General features: G+C 33.5%; 1 protein-coding gene across 1 annotated transcript; it reads left to right on the top strand.

Moving 5' to 3' along the window:
- Nucleotides 1–262: 262 nt before the first annotated feature.
- LOC139507544 (thyrotropin-releasing hormone receptor-like) lies at nucleotides 263–4308 on the top strand. Its single transcript, XM_071295780.1, has 2 exons — nucleotides 263–487; nucleotides 3109–4308. Exon 2 carries the CDS (start codon nucleotides 3133–3135, stop codon nucleotides 4183–4185), a length of 1053 nt encoding a protein of 350 aa, XP_071151881.1. The 5' UTR covers nucleotides 263–487; nucleotides 3109–3132; the 3' UTR covers nucleotides 4186–4308.
- The last annotated feature ends 9934 nt before the right edge of the window (nucleotides 4309–14242 follow it).

Raw genomic sequence — 14242 nt, 5'->3', positions numbered from 1 at the left:
CATACGTCCTTGTCCAAATGCAAAGTTTTCAGTACACGTAAAATTTTATACCTATCTTCAAAATGACTTTATATACTAACAATTTTAGTACAAATTTTTATATACGTCTTATAATCCCACAGTTTTTTGTTTTTATTTTCCATTTTTAAAGTTGTCTGTAAAATAATTTATTTAATAACGCCAGGCCAGAAAACATGGCAGATTTCATTATTATGTGTCACGTTCGTCTGTTAGCTGTGGTGTTTTGTCCGTCTTTTAACAAGTTGTTTGTCACAAGTTTACAGTTTCTATTGAGCTTTACTAATCAACAATTAAGTACAAAATAATGACACAACTTTAGGTAATCTCTGTTCACAATAGTAAATTAAAAAAGTGCTTCAGGGTAGAAGAAATGTTTGCTATTTAGATATTTGGTTATGTAAGACTTGAGAAAAAATAAGTGTAAACAACCTAGGATATTTTTTCGAGAAGACGCTTAGAGTATACAGTAAGTAAATTATTTTTAAATTTCATTGTAACCGGGACCACTCTGCTCTGTGGTCGGGTAGTTGTCTCTTTCACATATACCCCCATAACCATTCTCAATTTTTCTAAGATCTATAATATGTTGTTCTTGCTTAATTAGTCCTTGCAAATACGATCTTTTGTGCCGAAGAAAATGCAGCTGACAAAACTCAATATATTATAAGCATTAATGATTTACATGTATAATGAACATACTATGTTTAAAAAAAACGTCATGGGGTGGTAGCAATATTACCCAATGTAAATTTTCATATGAAGATGTCATTTGTGTTACATTTTTAGACTGCAAGTGACAACAAGAGCAAAGATTGGAAAGACTTCCGTTAAAATCCGTCGATGGCGAAATAAGCATAGTACATTCTGTATGTATGTGCCTATCCCAAGTCAGGAGCCTGTAATTCAGTGGTTGTCGTTTGTTGATGCGTTACATATTTTATATTTCGTTCATTTTTTTAGTTCCTAAATTAGGTCGTTAGTTTTTTCGTTTGAATTGTTTTACATTTGTCATTTAGGGGCCTTTTATAGCTGACTATGTGGTATGAGGTTTGCTCATTGTGTAAGGCCGTATATTGACCTATAGGTGTTACTATATTTGCTAATTGGTCTCTTTTGGAGAGTTGTCTTATTGGCAATCATACCACATCTTCATTTTTATAAAAACATACACGAAAATGGAAGAGGGCTTTCAAGGAAATATTGACCTAAGCTGATTCGGATTATTTTTGGCACAATTGTTCCGTCCAATAAAACATTAATTTGACAATTTTTCTAATATACAATTTAGAAGCATGCTGAACACGAAGAATAGGGCCGGTTCTGCGACTCATTTCGCAAAAAAAATCTTACTAGGAAATGCTAAAATATTCCGGTATTTTCAGAATATCTTACGATCAGTTTTTATGGTAAAAAATAAAATAGTTGCTTATGAAATAAAATGTGTTTTGAAACGGAATTTCTAGTCTTTGGTATGTCGTTACTCGTATAAATGAATTATCATCTTTGTTTTAAATGTATCTTGGGTACGTCTTAGAAAGGAATTAACCAGATGTTGATTTAGAGGGATACAGGGGACCCGGCCCCCGTTTTGTGGGACAAATTTGCTTGATTTTATAGGGAGTCACTGAAGCATGACGGGAGCAGGTCCCCTCTTTACAGTCATTAAGCCCCCAAGCAGCACTAATGAAATTCCATGATTCGACACTGTTATCATCTTTATTTCATAAGGGACGACATCAAAAGTTCAATGAAGGATACAAAACTTAATTCACATAGTTTTTTTCACTGACCCCCCCCCCCCCCCCCCCCCCTTTCTTAACTTAATTTGGGAAAAATTGATTGACCAATAGGGATATATGTAAAATCGATTTTAGATTAACAAAACTTGCAGCAATGTTGACCCCCACCCCCAAACTATTTGATTTAAGTTTTTTGTATCCTACATCGATCTTTTGATGTCATCCCTAACATATCTCGGGTACGTCGTACAGGAAATTATCTGGTATCCTGATCCAAACTTATACCACTCACCATTGAGCCAAAAAAGATCTATTAAAATTATTGTAAGTCTAAAACATTCCTTACTAATTCAACTAGATATTTTTATAGTAAGATTAATTTTACACTTCAGGTTTTTTTGTGAAAAGGGCTACAGGATCACAGGCTAATATATGAATTACAATATTTGTTTCATAATATGTCTCGGATACGCCGTACTATAAAGGAATTACAATATTTGTTTCATAACATGTCTCTAGTACGTCGAATTTATATAGGAATTACCATCTTTGTTTCAAATCAAATTAAATAAAAGTTTTATTTAATGTCGATACATTGCAAACAAATCAACACAAGCTCTAGTGAGGTTTAAAAATCTACTGTTAAGTACATTACACACAAACAAAATGATACGCAAACAAACACATATATTAAGACAAACACATATATAAGATAAGACATAATACAGCAAGCAGTCCAGCAGTCCAGCACATACAATGTACAGTTTTAAACGTTTCAATTCCAATGGTTCTTACTCTACGATTTTTTTCTTTAATATGGAAGTTTAAAAGCCAATAAGAACTTTTCAAAGGCTTAAGCTGCTTATAGTGACCTCATATATACAGCGGAGACTGTTTTTCTGAAACTTTCAATTGTAAGACAGGGTATTTCATATATATGTCTCGGGTACGTCGTATAAATGAATTACCATAATTTGTCTCGGGAACGAAGAAAAAATTATTATAAGTCGTATTACAAAAATAAACTATTTTAACTTTATTTGTAAATATCCGACAAAGATGGCGTTGAGATTCTATTTACTGCTTTTTATGACGATGTTTAACATACTTTTTTTAAATATGTATATATATGAAAACAATGACTGTTGTGTAAATTAATTCAAATTTTATATCTTTTTTAATATGCAGATGACGTATGAATGCCTGAGCACGTTTTAAAATTCTAGTTTTGAAATTTGCCTTAAACTTTATGATAAACCAAACCAAACCAAACCCTAACTCTCGCAATGTATATTGTGTTTTTCGGCAGATAAACGTCAATAAAATAAACCTACACATCTATTTTCAGATAGTGTTTAGATCGGGATTTAAGATGCAAATTGACAACAATGAAGGTTTTGGCGCAGATTGGAACGTTTCGAATGAAACAGACTATGGTTTGGCGAAGGTTATAGATACATATTATGCGGATTTACTTTGGATATATTTTTCACCGTGTGTAATACTTTTAGGAATGATTTCATCAACTTTGTCCATAAGTGTATTATTAAGAAGAACTATGAGACGTTCTACAACCATGTTTTATCTAACAGTCTTATCATTTGGAGATATTCTTGTGGTCAACACAGGACTTTTACGCCGATGGATACGATATGCTTTTGAAACTGACATTCGAACATTTGGTCCCCTCAATTGTAAAATCCACGTTTTTATGACATATTTTTCGCTCGAGTTTACGGCATGGATTTTGGTTGCCGTGACCATCGACAGGTGTATTTCAGTAAAACTTCCATTGAGAGCAGTCTATTATTGTACAATGCGTCGAAGTCGTTTTGTTGTTGTTTTGGTCACCTTTCTTTTGATCATGCTCAATGGACATTTACTATTCACTACCGATTTTCAAGACGGAATATGTCAATTTAACTCATTTTCCATGATCGCTTGGCCTTTTATGGACTTTGCGTTATATTGTTTTTTTCCGTTTAGTATAATGCTGATATGCAATGTTATCATTATTCGGACAATCATCAAATCATTCAAGCGGTTTGCAACTATCAAAGAAAAAACATCGCCTAATAATTTGACAAATGAAGCAAATTCCAGACGGCAACGCAATCGAAATTCGAATATGACGGCCATGTTACTTTCAGTGAATATATCCTTCCTCGTTTGTACACTTCCGGTTTCAGTGTATTACATCTGTGAGAGTTTTTTCATAGACGCAGACCCATCACTTATGAATCTTCTTGAAACAATTTCAAGCTTATTGATGTATATGAACAATGCTATTAGTTTCTTTCTATACTGTCTTAGTGGGACAAAATTTAGAAGAGAATTATTCAAAATGTTTAAACGGACGACAAAAGAAAAGACAAGAGCAAGAAATTATTCAATAGAAAGCATCTCTTCTATAGTGGATTCGTAATATCAAATCATTTTATCAATCATTATTAACAGCTAGGATTTTTATTGTATATCGGTATCTGCATGCAGATATGTATATTTTATCTACAGATTTACGTCAAATTAAAATATGTTTTGTTTTCAAGATTATTATAAAAGTGAAGGAAGATTATTATAAAAGTGAAGGGAGTTTATCATAAAAGTGAAGAAATAAAAAAATACCATAACAAATATATGTACCTAAATTGTTTAAGGAATCAAATATTTAATAAATATGCCCAAGTATATTGCAGCAAAACTGAGTTATGTCAAATTACAATCTGTTTTATTTATTATGCTATGTGCTTATAAACGAAAGGTACGATCTAACTCAAAAGAGAAATACATGAAAAAAATACCATAACAAAAACTTGCACTTTGTTTCTTAACTAAAGGAATTAATTATATAATAAATATGCCTTAGTACCAGCTTATATTGCAGCAAACACTATGCGTCTCTTATATATAGAGAAATTCAAAATTCCAATTGTTTTGCTTATCAGATTAAAAGACGTACCATGATAGAAAACTGTTTAGTCCGGAAAGTTAACTTCTTCCAACGAAAAGTCCAAATCACAAAGTCTGAACATGTGCCTTAATAACAAAAAAAAAGTCCTTATAAACCACGCTTGATTCCAGTCCTATTTTAGCATGTTTAATTGTTACTACCAAATTATCTGTTCTAAAAATCCAGTTGTTCAAAATCAAATTGTAAATTTTGCGATTTTAAATTTTTTTCAAATCCAAGATGTCACTATTTGGAATGTTGAAAAATTTAAGTGAAGTCTTTTGACCATGTTTTAGCCGGCTATTTAGGTTGGCTTAAGATACCCGAATAAAAAACCCAACCTTTATACTTAATACCATATTTATCATTAGTTATATCAGAGAAGAAAATCTTTGAAGAATTTACGACGGACACGAACATAAATAAAACGTATGCATTTAAGGGCAAAACTACCTTAAAGTCTTGTGTTTGAGCTTTTAATTTTGACATTTGATTAGGGAATTTCCGTATTGAATTTTCTTCGGGGTTTTACTTTTCGCATATTTTAGCTCACTAGTCCCAATGGGTAAATGTGAGCTTTTACCACCACTTAGCGTCCGTCGTACGTCGTCGTCCATTAACTTTTACAATGAGCATCTTCAAGGCTTAGAAACTGCTACGCCAAATTCAACCAAACTTGGCCACAAACATCATAAGGGTATTTAGTTTTTGTCCTTATATGACGATTTTATCATGTTTGTCTCGGACATGACGAAAGTCACGGATGGCGAGACATAGGTGTTGCTTTTCCAGTGGCATCGTCATTGGAGGCGTCAACAATTGATATGTTTTCTGCTCAAGTCAGTTTGATCGGAACTACAAAAATAACAGTCTGACGACAAGTTCTTTTACATTGGAACCGACATCTAGAACATAAAAATACATTTTCCTTGCTTCAGAATGTTTATAAACAATCCCTAGGAGAACATCATATCACTTCAACGTAGGCTACCTAATTTTCCTACTGTTCGAATTTCCCAGAACGGAGGGGGTAAATCAAGAAGCAATTTAAAAAGCCATTTTAAAGAAGAAATTTGAAATTATGGGAAAATCTAATATAAAAAAAAATCAGAAGGAAAACTTGATGCTTTGACAACCTATAACGTATTTTTCTCATTAGAAAATTTATTATCTATTGCAAAATAGACATCATAAGAAAAATGATTTATAAAGAGAGGGGTATGATACCAAAGGGACATATAACAAGTCGAAAATAAACCGAAAACGCCATGGCTGAAAAGAAAAAAAAGACAAGCAGAGAAATTACAGTACAAAAAACACCAGACAAAGCAACAAGACAAAACACTTTGGGTGATTTAAGATCTGAAGGGATGAGCAGATCTTGTTCCACATTTGGCACCCGTCGTGTTGCTCATGTTAATACAAACATTGTGAGAAGTGTAATTCGGTAGGATATTGTGAATTAGAATATGTTAGGTGTTATTTGTCCAAGTCTAGAAATGAAGAAGTTTATAAATGAATTATATATTTTAGTTGTAAATAGTCAAGATTTAACGGCACCTTATATTAAGGCGTTATTGTAATAAAAACTATATATATACGTCGAGACAGCACATAAACAATAAAAACAAAATATAAACAATACACCTATGCGTGTTCAAAATATTTTGACTATGATGTCTCAATTATATTAAACGCCATACGAATATGAGGCGTAGTGAGAATCAGTGTACAACGCAGATAATAAATTCAACACAAGTCAAATAGAGTGCTACATCTTTGATATTGTTTAATCTGTTTTGATCAGTGATGATTTGAACATGTCTAAACTATTGCAGACATTTTCCACTTATTCCATCTGTTGATACTCTGATATTTCCTGATAGAATCGATAAGTTATCTTAGAATCCATGTCACTTTTTCTCCATATTTCAAATGATAATAATGAGTTATCTCGCTTTATTTGCTACGGTTTCTACATACAATTAATGGTGTCGTTTCCTAGTCCGTTCAATATCGTTAATGTTGTTTATGGAACAGCTGTCACAATACTGTTGTTTGCGGAAGTTAACATCCTATGTTATCTTATGCCTGGTCACTTTCTCGATTACTAACATTTCCGTTCATGTCTTTCTTTTCGGCTTTTGCATCCAAAATGATTTTTGTGATATTAAAGCATACGTCTAAAACCATGTTGAAAGAAGTGCAATAAGATTACTATGTTTAACTCTTATATGCATATAGTTGATAAAGTACATTCTCTACCCAAAGAGTAATCTGTATTCAGGTACACGGGCGGATCCAATCATTTTTGAAAGGGTGTATCCTAACGTAACCAAGGATAAGAAAGCGGAGGGGTTTCCAACCATTATTCCCATTTCAAATGATTGATACTCCATACTAAAAAAACAGACACCCTTTTGTATCCGCCACTGGATGCAGGTAATCACTAAAGGGAAGGAACATTACCTATCAATGCAAGAGACACTCACTTTTTTCACAAGACCACATTATATACCCAACACACCAAAGAGAACCGCTGTTGAATATTTGGACAGTAATTACCGAAACACTCCAAGTCAATGAATCTTCCAGACATACGACAAAGCGGAGGATATCTACATAGTCTAAAATATATGACATCGGAGACATTATTCTCTATTTCTGTTTAGTTCTGATATTTTCTCTTTACGTATTTTGCTATTTGTTTTTTTGTTTTCCATTTATTGTTTTTATTATCGATGTGTCCCCAATTTGAAAAATGAAAATGTATGCATAAAAATATTAAATAATCAAAACATCATTGTAGTTAGACTATTGAAAAACAAAGTATTCGATTTTTTTCACCAGTTCCTTATTGAACTATAAAGTTATTATGAAGAAGGGTAGCTTATCACGAAGGTTGAACATTGACGAAACCGTGGACATCCCTTGAGATCTGCAAGACACAATTAACGCGACGGTCAGCTATACGTTTTGGTGTTAAAGTGGTTAATTTCAGCTTTACCATTAGCACGCAGTTAAGGGGGCTCGCGGGTATAAATCAAATTTTTTTTTAATACAGGATTTTGTTAAAAAAAAATATAAATGAACTTTATCATATACTTAATAGAAAAATGAAATATAAAAATGGCCCGGGTCGCCGTTTATTTAAGCTCACAATTTGATTTCGAAAGAAGCATATTTTTTTTGTTAATGCCCCTTTTATTCTATTGAACTAATAGGAGAAATAGAGGTAATATCGAAATGAAAAAAGAACTAAATTACAGAAATCGCTTAAATTTTACAATAATTTAGTTTGTGTACAGCTTATTAGAAATCAATAATAAAAAATATAGGTCACTGATGAGTTATAAAAGATATTTCAATTTTATTGAAGGGGGGTCTGTCTGTATGGAATATCAATCCATTTTAAATGGAAATAATGGTTGGAAAAAAATGGCATTTTTGCACCAAAGGGAGATAATTTGGAGCTTTTTCAATGATATAAACCTTTTAAAAGTCGTCATGGGTCAAACCGAATCGATTTTTTTGGTTGATTTTTGTACCATATCATAAAGTAATAACTAATAGTGTTTATTTTTTTTGCTGAAATTTTTGTACCCGCGAGTCTCCTTAAATTGATCGCATCGTATTTTATTGAAAAAGACTAAAAATATATTAACATTGCCATAGATTCACTTATCAATTGATGTGTCATGGATTTCGGAGTCCTTGTGTACCTGTAGTCCGTTTGCACACATTATTTCGTTCATATTTTTCTTACAATTCATAGTATTTTGTATTTATCTGGTTTTCAGATTAAGGGTTTTGTAGATGTAACTGTAATCGTTTATAAAATAGAAAATAATCATAAATACAGTTCTATGGTCAACTCTTCTTCGCTAGCCAAGGATTATGATCCTGTCTCGAAAGGAGGAGACTGCATTAATCATAACAAAAATGGGGTTGACTTGGTTATAGAAATATAGTTTGATCGACTTTTTTTCATCCGGAATAAATCAATGGTGTTGGCTTTACTGTGTAAGATGTATCAATAAGCAGACACATAAATTTTTCAAGGACACCAATGGTTACTGGGGAATATAAGTATGCATGGTCGCGGGTGTTCTTCTTCCGGCAGTAAATCCATTGCAAAATAGGGCGCGCGTAGTTTGGCTGTTTGTGATGTATATATATATATATAAATGCGTATCCATGCACGTGCGGTCATATATGTAATGTGAGCGTTAAATCCGATGCCTCGTGTAGAGATGGTGTCACGCTCCATGCACGTTAAAGGCCCTTTCAACAACTCTTAAATAGTTTAGTAGAGACCAAAATTCGGCTCGCGAGTATCACCGGGATCTTTGACGAAGATCTTGTTTGAATTTTTCTTACGTGTGGATGCAATATATTTGTTCAACTGAATGAAACAAAATACAAATATCATACCCGTCTCCTTATAAATGTTTCATACCAGAATCCTTCACTTCGTGTTACTGTCATGCAATAGCAAATATAATGTAGTATGCCGCGTACATCTTAACAAAAGGTGGAAATCATAAGACCTGTATTATTTTACGGAGCATCGGGAAACTCCTTGTGATTCAGTATCTTTTATACAAGGGAAACAGTTTGCACTAATTCCGGCTATACAATACAGTACAGTTGAACAAGTTACAAATAAGCAATGATATTATTGATACCGACCGTGTAGTAAATGATTGAAAAGATGGACATTAAATAAGTATAGCTCATTGATTTCATTTGTATCAATGATTCCTCTTATTGTCGAAAAGAGGTCATTTCAGGAAATCCGACACAAAAAGTTGTCATGTATGCACCAAAAAATAGTTCCTTTCACAAAAGTGTTGAACGTATATGATCTATTTTCATATGATAGCACATCGTCAGTGCAGTTTAAAAAGCTACACTATCTATACCAGAATAGTAGCCACGTAACAAGTTACCTCTTAGCCCCATCCACTTATGTGTCTCTGTTTTATGCAAACACTATAATGATGGGAGACTGCATATGAATTGACGTTGATGAATTGACATATTGGAAATTCTTGGAGCGACTTTGCACGAACCAAAATTCAATTTGCATGAATAACGACTGTGATTACTTGAACAATCAATGGAGTTTCTTTACTTAAGATTAGCATATGAAATACAGATAATGTTAGCTTCATATATGACCTTTTTAGCCATCTACGAAGGGGACTATATGTGTCACGTGATATGTGTCCTCTTTGTCTATCAGTTTGATCAGATTATAAGTTTTCCTGCATTCCTTGTTCCCTTGAGATAGGTATTCAAGTATATCATGCAAAGTTACAAATCGAATAAGGAGGTATGGCTGATTTTTCCTGAATTTATTTTATACAAAGCAGGGTCATATTTAAAAGTACTTAAATTTTCATTCATTAATTTTATTGCAATAATTTGCACTACAATAATTTTAAATGCGCCTTTCATGGCATAACAACATTTACAGATATAGGAAGATGAGTTATGAGTGCCAATGAGACAACTCTCCACCCAAGTTTCAATTTATAAATTAAAGTAAACCAATATAGGTCAAGGTACGGCCTTAAAACATGGAGCATTGGCTCACACCGAACAGCAAGCTAGAAAGGGCCCCAAAAATTACTAGTGTAAAACCATTCCGGACATATAACCAAATAATAAATGCAAAAAAAGGGACTCAGAACTTCAATGTCGATAATTTTGAAGAAAATAAGTGAAAATGGATGACATACTTAACCAAAATTAATATAAAATCAGAATGATACATGGATACAGTGAATTCTCGTTAAATTTCCATTTTGTCTCAAAATGCAATGCCTTCCACAGCAATGTTTAAAATGTTTTAATTCTATAAAAAAAAAAAAAGAGAGTAAAATTGGACGGTGTAAAATCAATACAGAAAGATCTAGAAAACTGAAATACGTTTCAACAACCTAAGTCTATGACCATACAAATGAAACTGATTTAGGTAAAATTGGCTCTACTATAACCTTTTTAAATTTTCTCCACAACTTTTAAATGTTTCAGTTAAGGCTGTAAAGTTCTAGCAGTTTTAGACTTCCGGAACTTGAAATTATGCTCCGATCTTTTCTGTATCGTGATCCTTAAAATCATGAATCGTTGGCCCGCCATGTTAGATTTTGTCACACAAAAGGAAGTTAGCCTTTGAAGTCTTTTTCATTTTAACGTTTTATAAATTGAAATTGAACATTTGATATGCATACAATGAAACTGTAATAAAAGTTTGAAACAATAAAATAACTTTCAGTGTAAGCCTAAAAATCAATTTGAAAATGGTTTATTATTTCATCGGTGTTAATTTCCGAAAAAAAATATATTTTATTTGAAATAAACATCGATTTTCATTCCATTTAACGGACACTGTATGGGTTGTTTGCCATTAATTACTTATTTGAAATATAAATTCATTAATATCTGTCAGTGTTAATGTCATTACCTCTTTCTTCTTTTTTATCAATTATTCTGGATAATGTCAATTATAGTTTTTGTTTTTCAAATCATGTATATTTCATAGAAATCAAGCTGCTTTTTATTGCATAACTCTGTTTCTATAATAACGACACTATTTTCAATTGATTATCTGCCATGTGCACACGTTTTGCATGTCTATAGGACAGGTTGGTATTGAGCACGTAGTCATAATTATCGTGTTGTGAATGGGAATACAAAAACGAAACACATTAGTATTGATAATGTTTTGTGAAAGTATTGAACGTTTCCACTTACAATATTACACGCGTGTTTTGGTAGAATAGAATCATATTATTTACAACTGTCTCGATCCGCACAACTCTCGCATTGCGGTTATTTAAAATAAGATATGCTATATAAACGTTACACAACTTATAAAAAAGAGGATGTGCAGGCGCGGATCCAGAGGGGGGGGTTCCGGGGGTTGGAACCCCCTTTTCTTTGGACGATCAATGTATTTGAATGGGAACATGTGGTTGGAACCCCCCCCCCCCCCCTTTGTCCTGGGTTAGGAACCCCCTTTTTAAAATGGCTGGATCCGCCCCTGATGTGGTATATATGATAGCCAATAAGACAATTCTGCACAAGAGACTAAACGACACAGCATTGACCAACTATTGGTCACTGTATGGCCTTCAACAATGGGCAAAGCCCATACCGCATAGTCAGCTATAAAAGGCCCCGAAATGACAAATGAATAATGTTCAAACGAAATGTCCAAACTTGTGTACAAAAAATGAACGAAAAACAAATATGAAACACAACAACAAACGACAACCAATGAATTACAGGCATGTGGCTGGGTTAAACATGTTTGCAGGATCCCAACTCTCCCTAACTTTGGACAGTGGTGTAACAGTACAACATAAAAACAAACTCTAAAAAATTAGCTGAAAAAGTCTTAGCTCCTCAGATGGATACAAATAGAAATACAATTAACAAAACATGTGGCGGGGTTAAACATATTTGCAGGATCCCAACCCTCCCTAACTTTGGACAGTGGTGTGTAACAGTACAACATAAGAACAAAATATAAAAAATCAGCTGAAAACTGAGTCTTAGCTAATCAGATGGATACAAATAGAAATACATCTATGAATAACAAAAACACATATAGTGGACGTGGCTGGGTACTTGTACATCCCAACAACAAAAAGAGAGTACATCCCAACAGCAAAAAGAGAGTACATCCCAACAACAAAAAGAGAGTACATCCCAACAGCAAAAAGAGAGTACATCCCAACAGCAAAAAGAGAGTACATCCCAACAACAAAAGGAGAGTACATCCCAACAGCAAAAAGAGAGTACATCCCAACAGCAAAAAGAGAGTACATCCCAACAGCAAAAAGAGAGTACATCCCAACAGCAAAAAGAGAGTACATCCCAACAACAAAAAGAGAGTACATCCCAACAACAAAAAGAGAGTACATCCCAACAACAAAAAGAGTACATCCCAACAGCAAAAGAGAGTACATCCCAACAGCAAAAAGAGAGTACATCCCAACAACAAAAAGAGAGTACATCCCAACAGCAAAAAGAGAGTACATCCCAACAGCAAAAAGAGAGTACATCCCAACAGCAAAAAGAGAGTACATCCCAACAGCAAAAAGAGAGTACATCCCAACAACAAAAAGAGAGTACATCCCAACAACAAAAAGAGAGTACATCCCAACAACAAAAAGAGAGTACATCCCAACAGCAAAAAGAGTACATCCCAACAGCAAAAAGAGAGTACATCCCAACAGCAAAAAGAGAGAGTATATCCCAACAGCAAAAAGAGAGTACATCCCAACAAGAAAAAGAGAGTACATCCCAACAACAAAAAGAGTACATCCCAACAGCAAAAAGAGAGTAAATCCCAACAGCAAAAAGAGAGTACATCCCAACAACAAAAAGAGAGTACATCCCAACAGCAAAAAGAGAGTACATCCCAACAGCAAAAAGAGAGTACATCCCAACAACAAAAAGAGAGTTCATCCCAACAACAAAAAGAGAGTACATCCCAACAGCAAAAAGAGAGTACATCCCAACAGCAAAAAGAGTACATCCCAACAGCAAAAAGAGAGTACATCCCAACAACAAAAAGAGATTACATCCCAACAACAAAAAGAGACTAAGTACAGATCTGAGAGTACTAGCATGTCTGCAAAAAGAATGGTAATAACAAAAGTACTGAATTCCAAGGTAATTAAAAAAAAGGGGGGAATTCCATCATCAGTTAACCTGACAAAAACAAAGGCTCGGCTACTATCGTACCATGAACAAATTGAAAATACAGAGAATATAATTACTGACCATGAAGTACTGTCTCTGAAATTGTAACCACCTAATGTTTTATTTTTCACTCTGCCTCAGAGAAACGATCAACAGATCGGCTTTCGATGAAGAGTTTTGTACATAATGATTTCCATTGCAATCGCCTTGCATTGTGTTGTTTTATTTTGTATTTGGGCACCGCTTGTAACATGCTACAGATGCAAACTCATTTAAGCTATGGAGGTTCTTCATCATCTGAATTGGGAACGAAGAGGTAAAGTTCAAAAGTCTAGTTTTCGAATAGTTATTTCGATAAATTATTGCAAAAAAAAAAGTTTATTTCTAAAATGATGATGAAGTTGGATGCCCCTCTTGGTCTTGGTCTTGGTCTGGTCTCATTATTTTTAGTCCAAAAATAAGTTAAATTTCAGTTTCTTAGAAGTTGAAAAGTACGTTAAAAAGTGTGTCAGTTATTGCTGTATTGTTAAAAGAATAGGATGATATTATTGAAATAATCATAAACAATTTAAATTGTGAAAATATACATGTTGTGTATATACAGACAAAAGCCTACTTCAGTACAACATGTCAACTTAACTGTTTCGTTTCGATTTAATAACGTCATTCTAGGGAATCCCAGAGTATAAATTGGACGAAAACTGGAAAATTGTTAAACTGCCTTGATAGGAAAACCTGAATCATACATATTTGTTTTGTGTATAGCATTCGTTTTTACTATTAACTCTTTATGTTGGTTATTTAGTGTATT

Source organism: Mytilus edulis, unplaced genomic scaffold, assembly GCF_963676685.1.
Source record: "Mytilus edulis unplaced genomic scaffold, xbMytEdul2.2 SCAFFOLD_842, whole genome shotgun sequence".
NCBI classification, from domain to species: domain Eukaryota; kingdom Metazoa; phylum Mollusca; class Bivalvia; order Mytilida; family Mytilidae; genus Mytilus; species Mytilus edulis.
The sequence above is the reverse complement of the archived record's forward strand: the minus strand, read 5'-3'. Positions and strand labels throughout refer to the sequence as shown.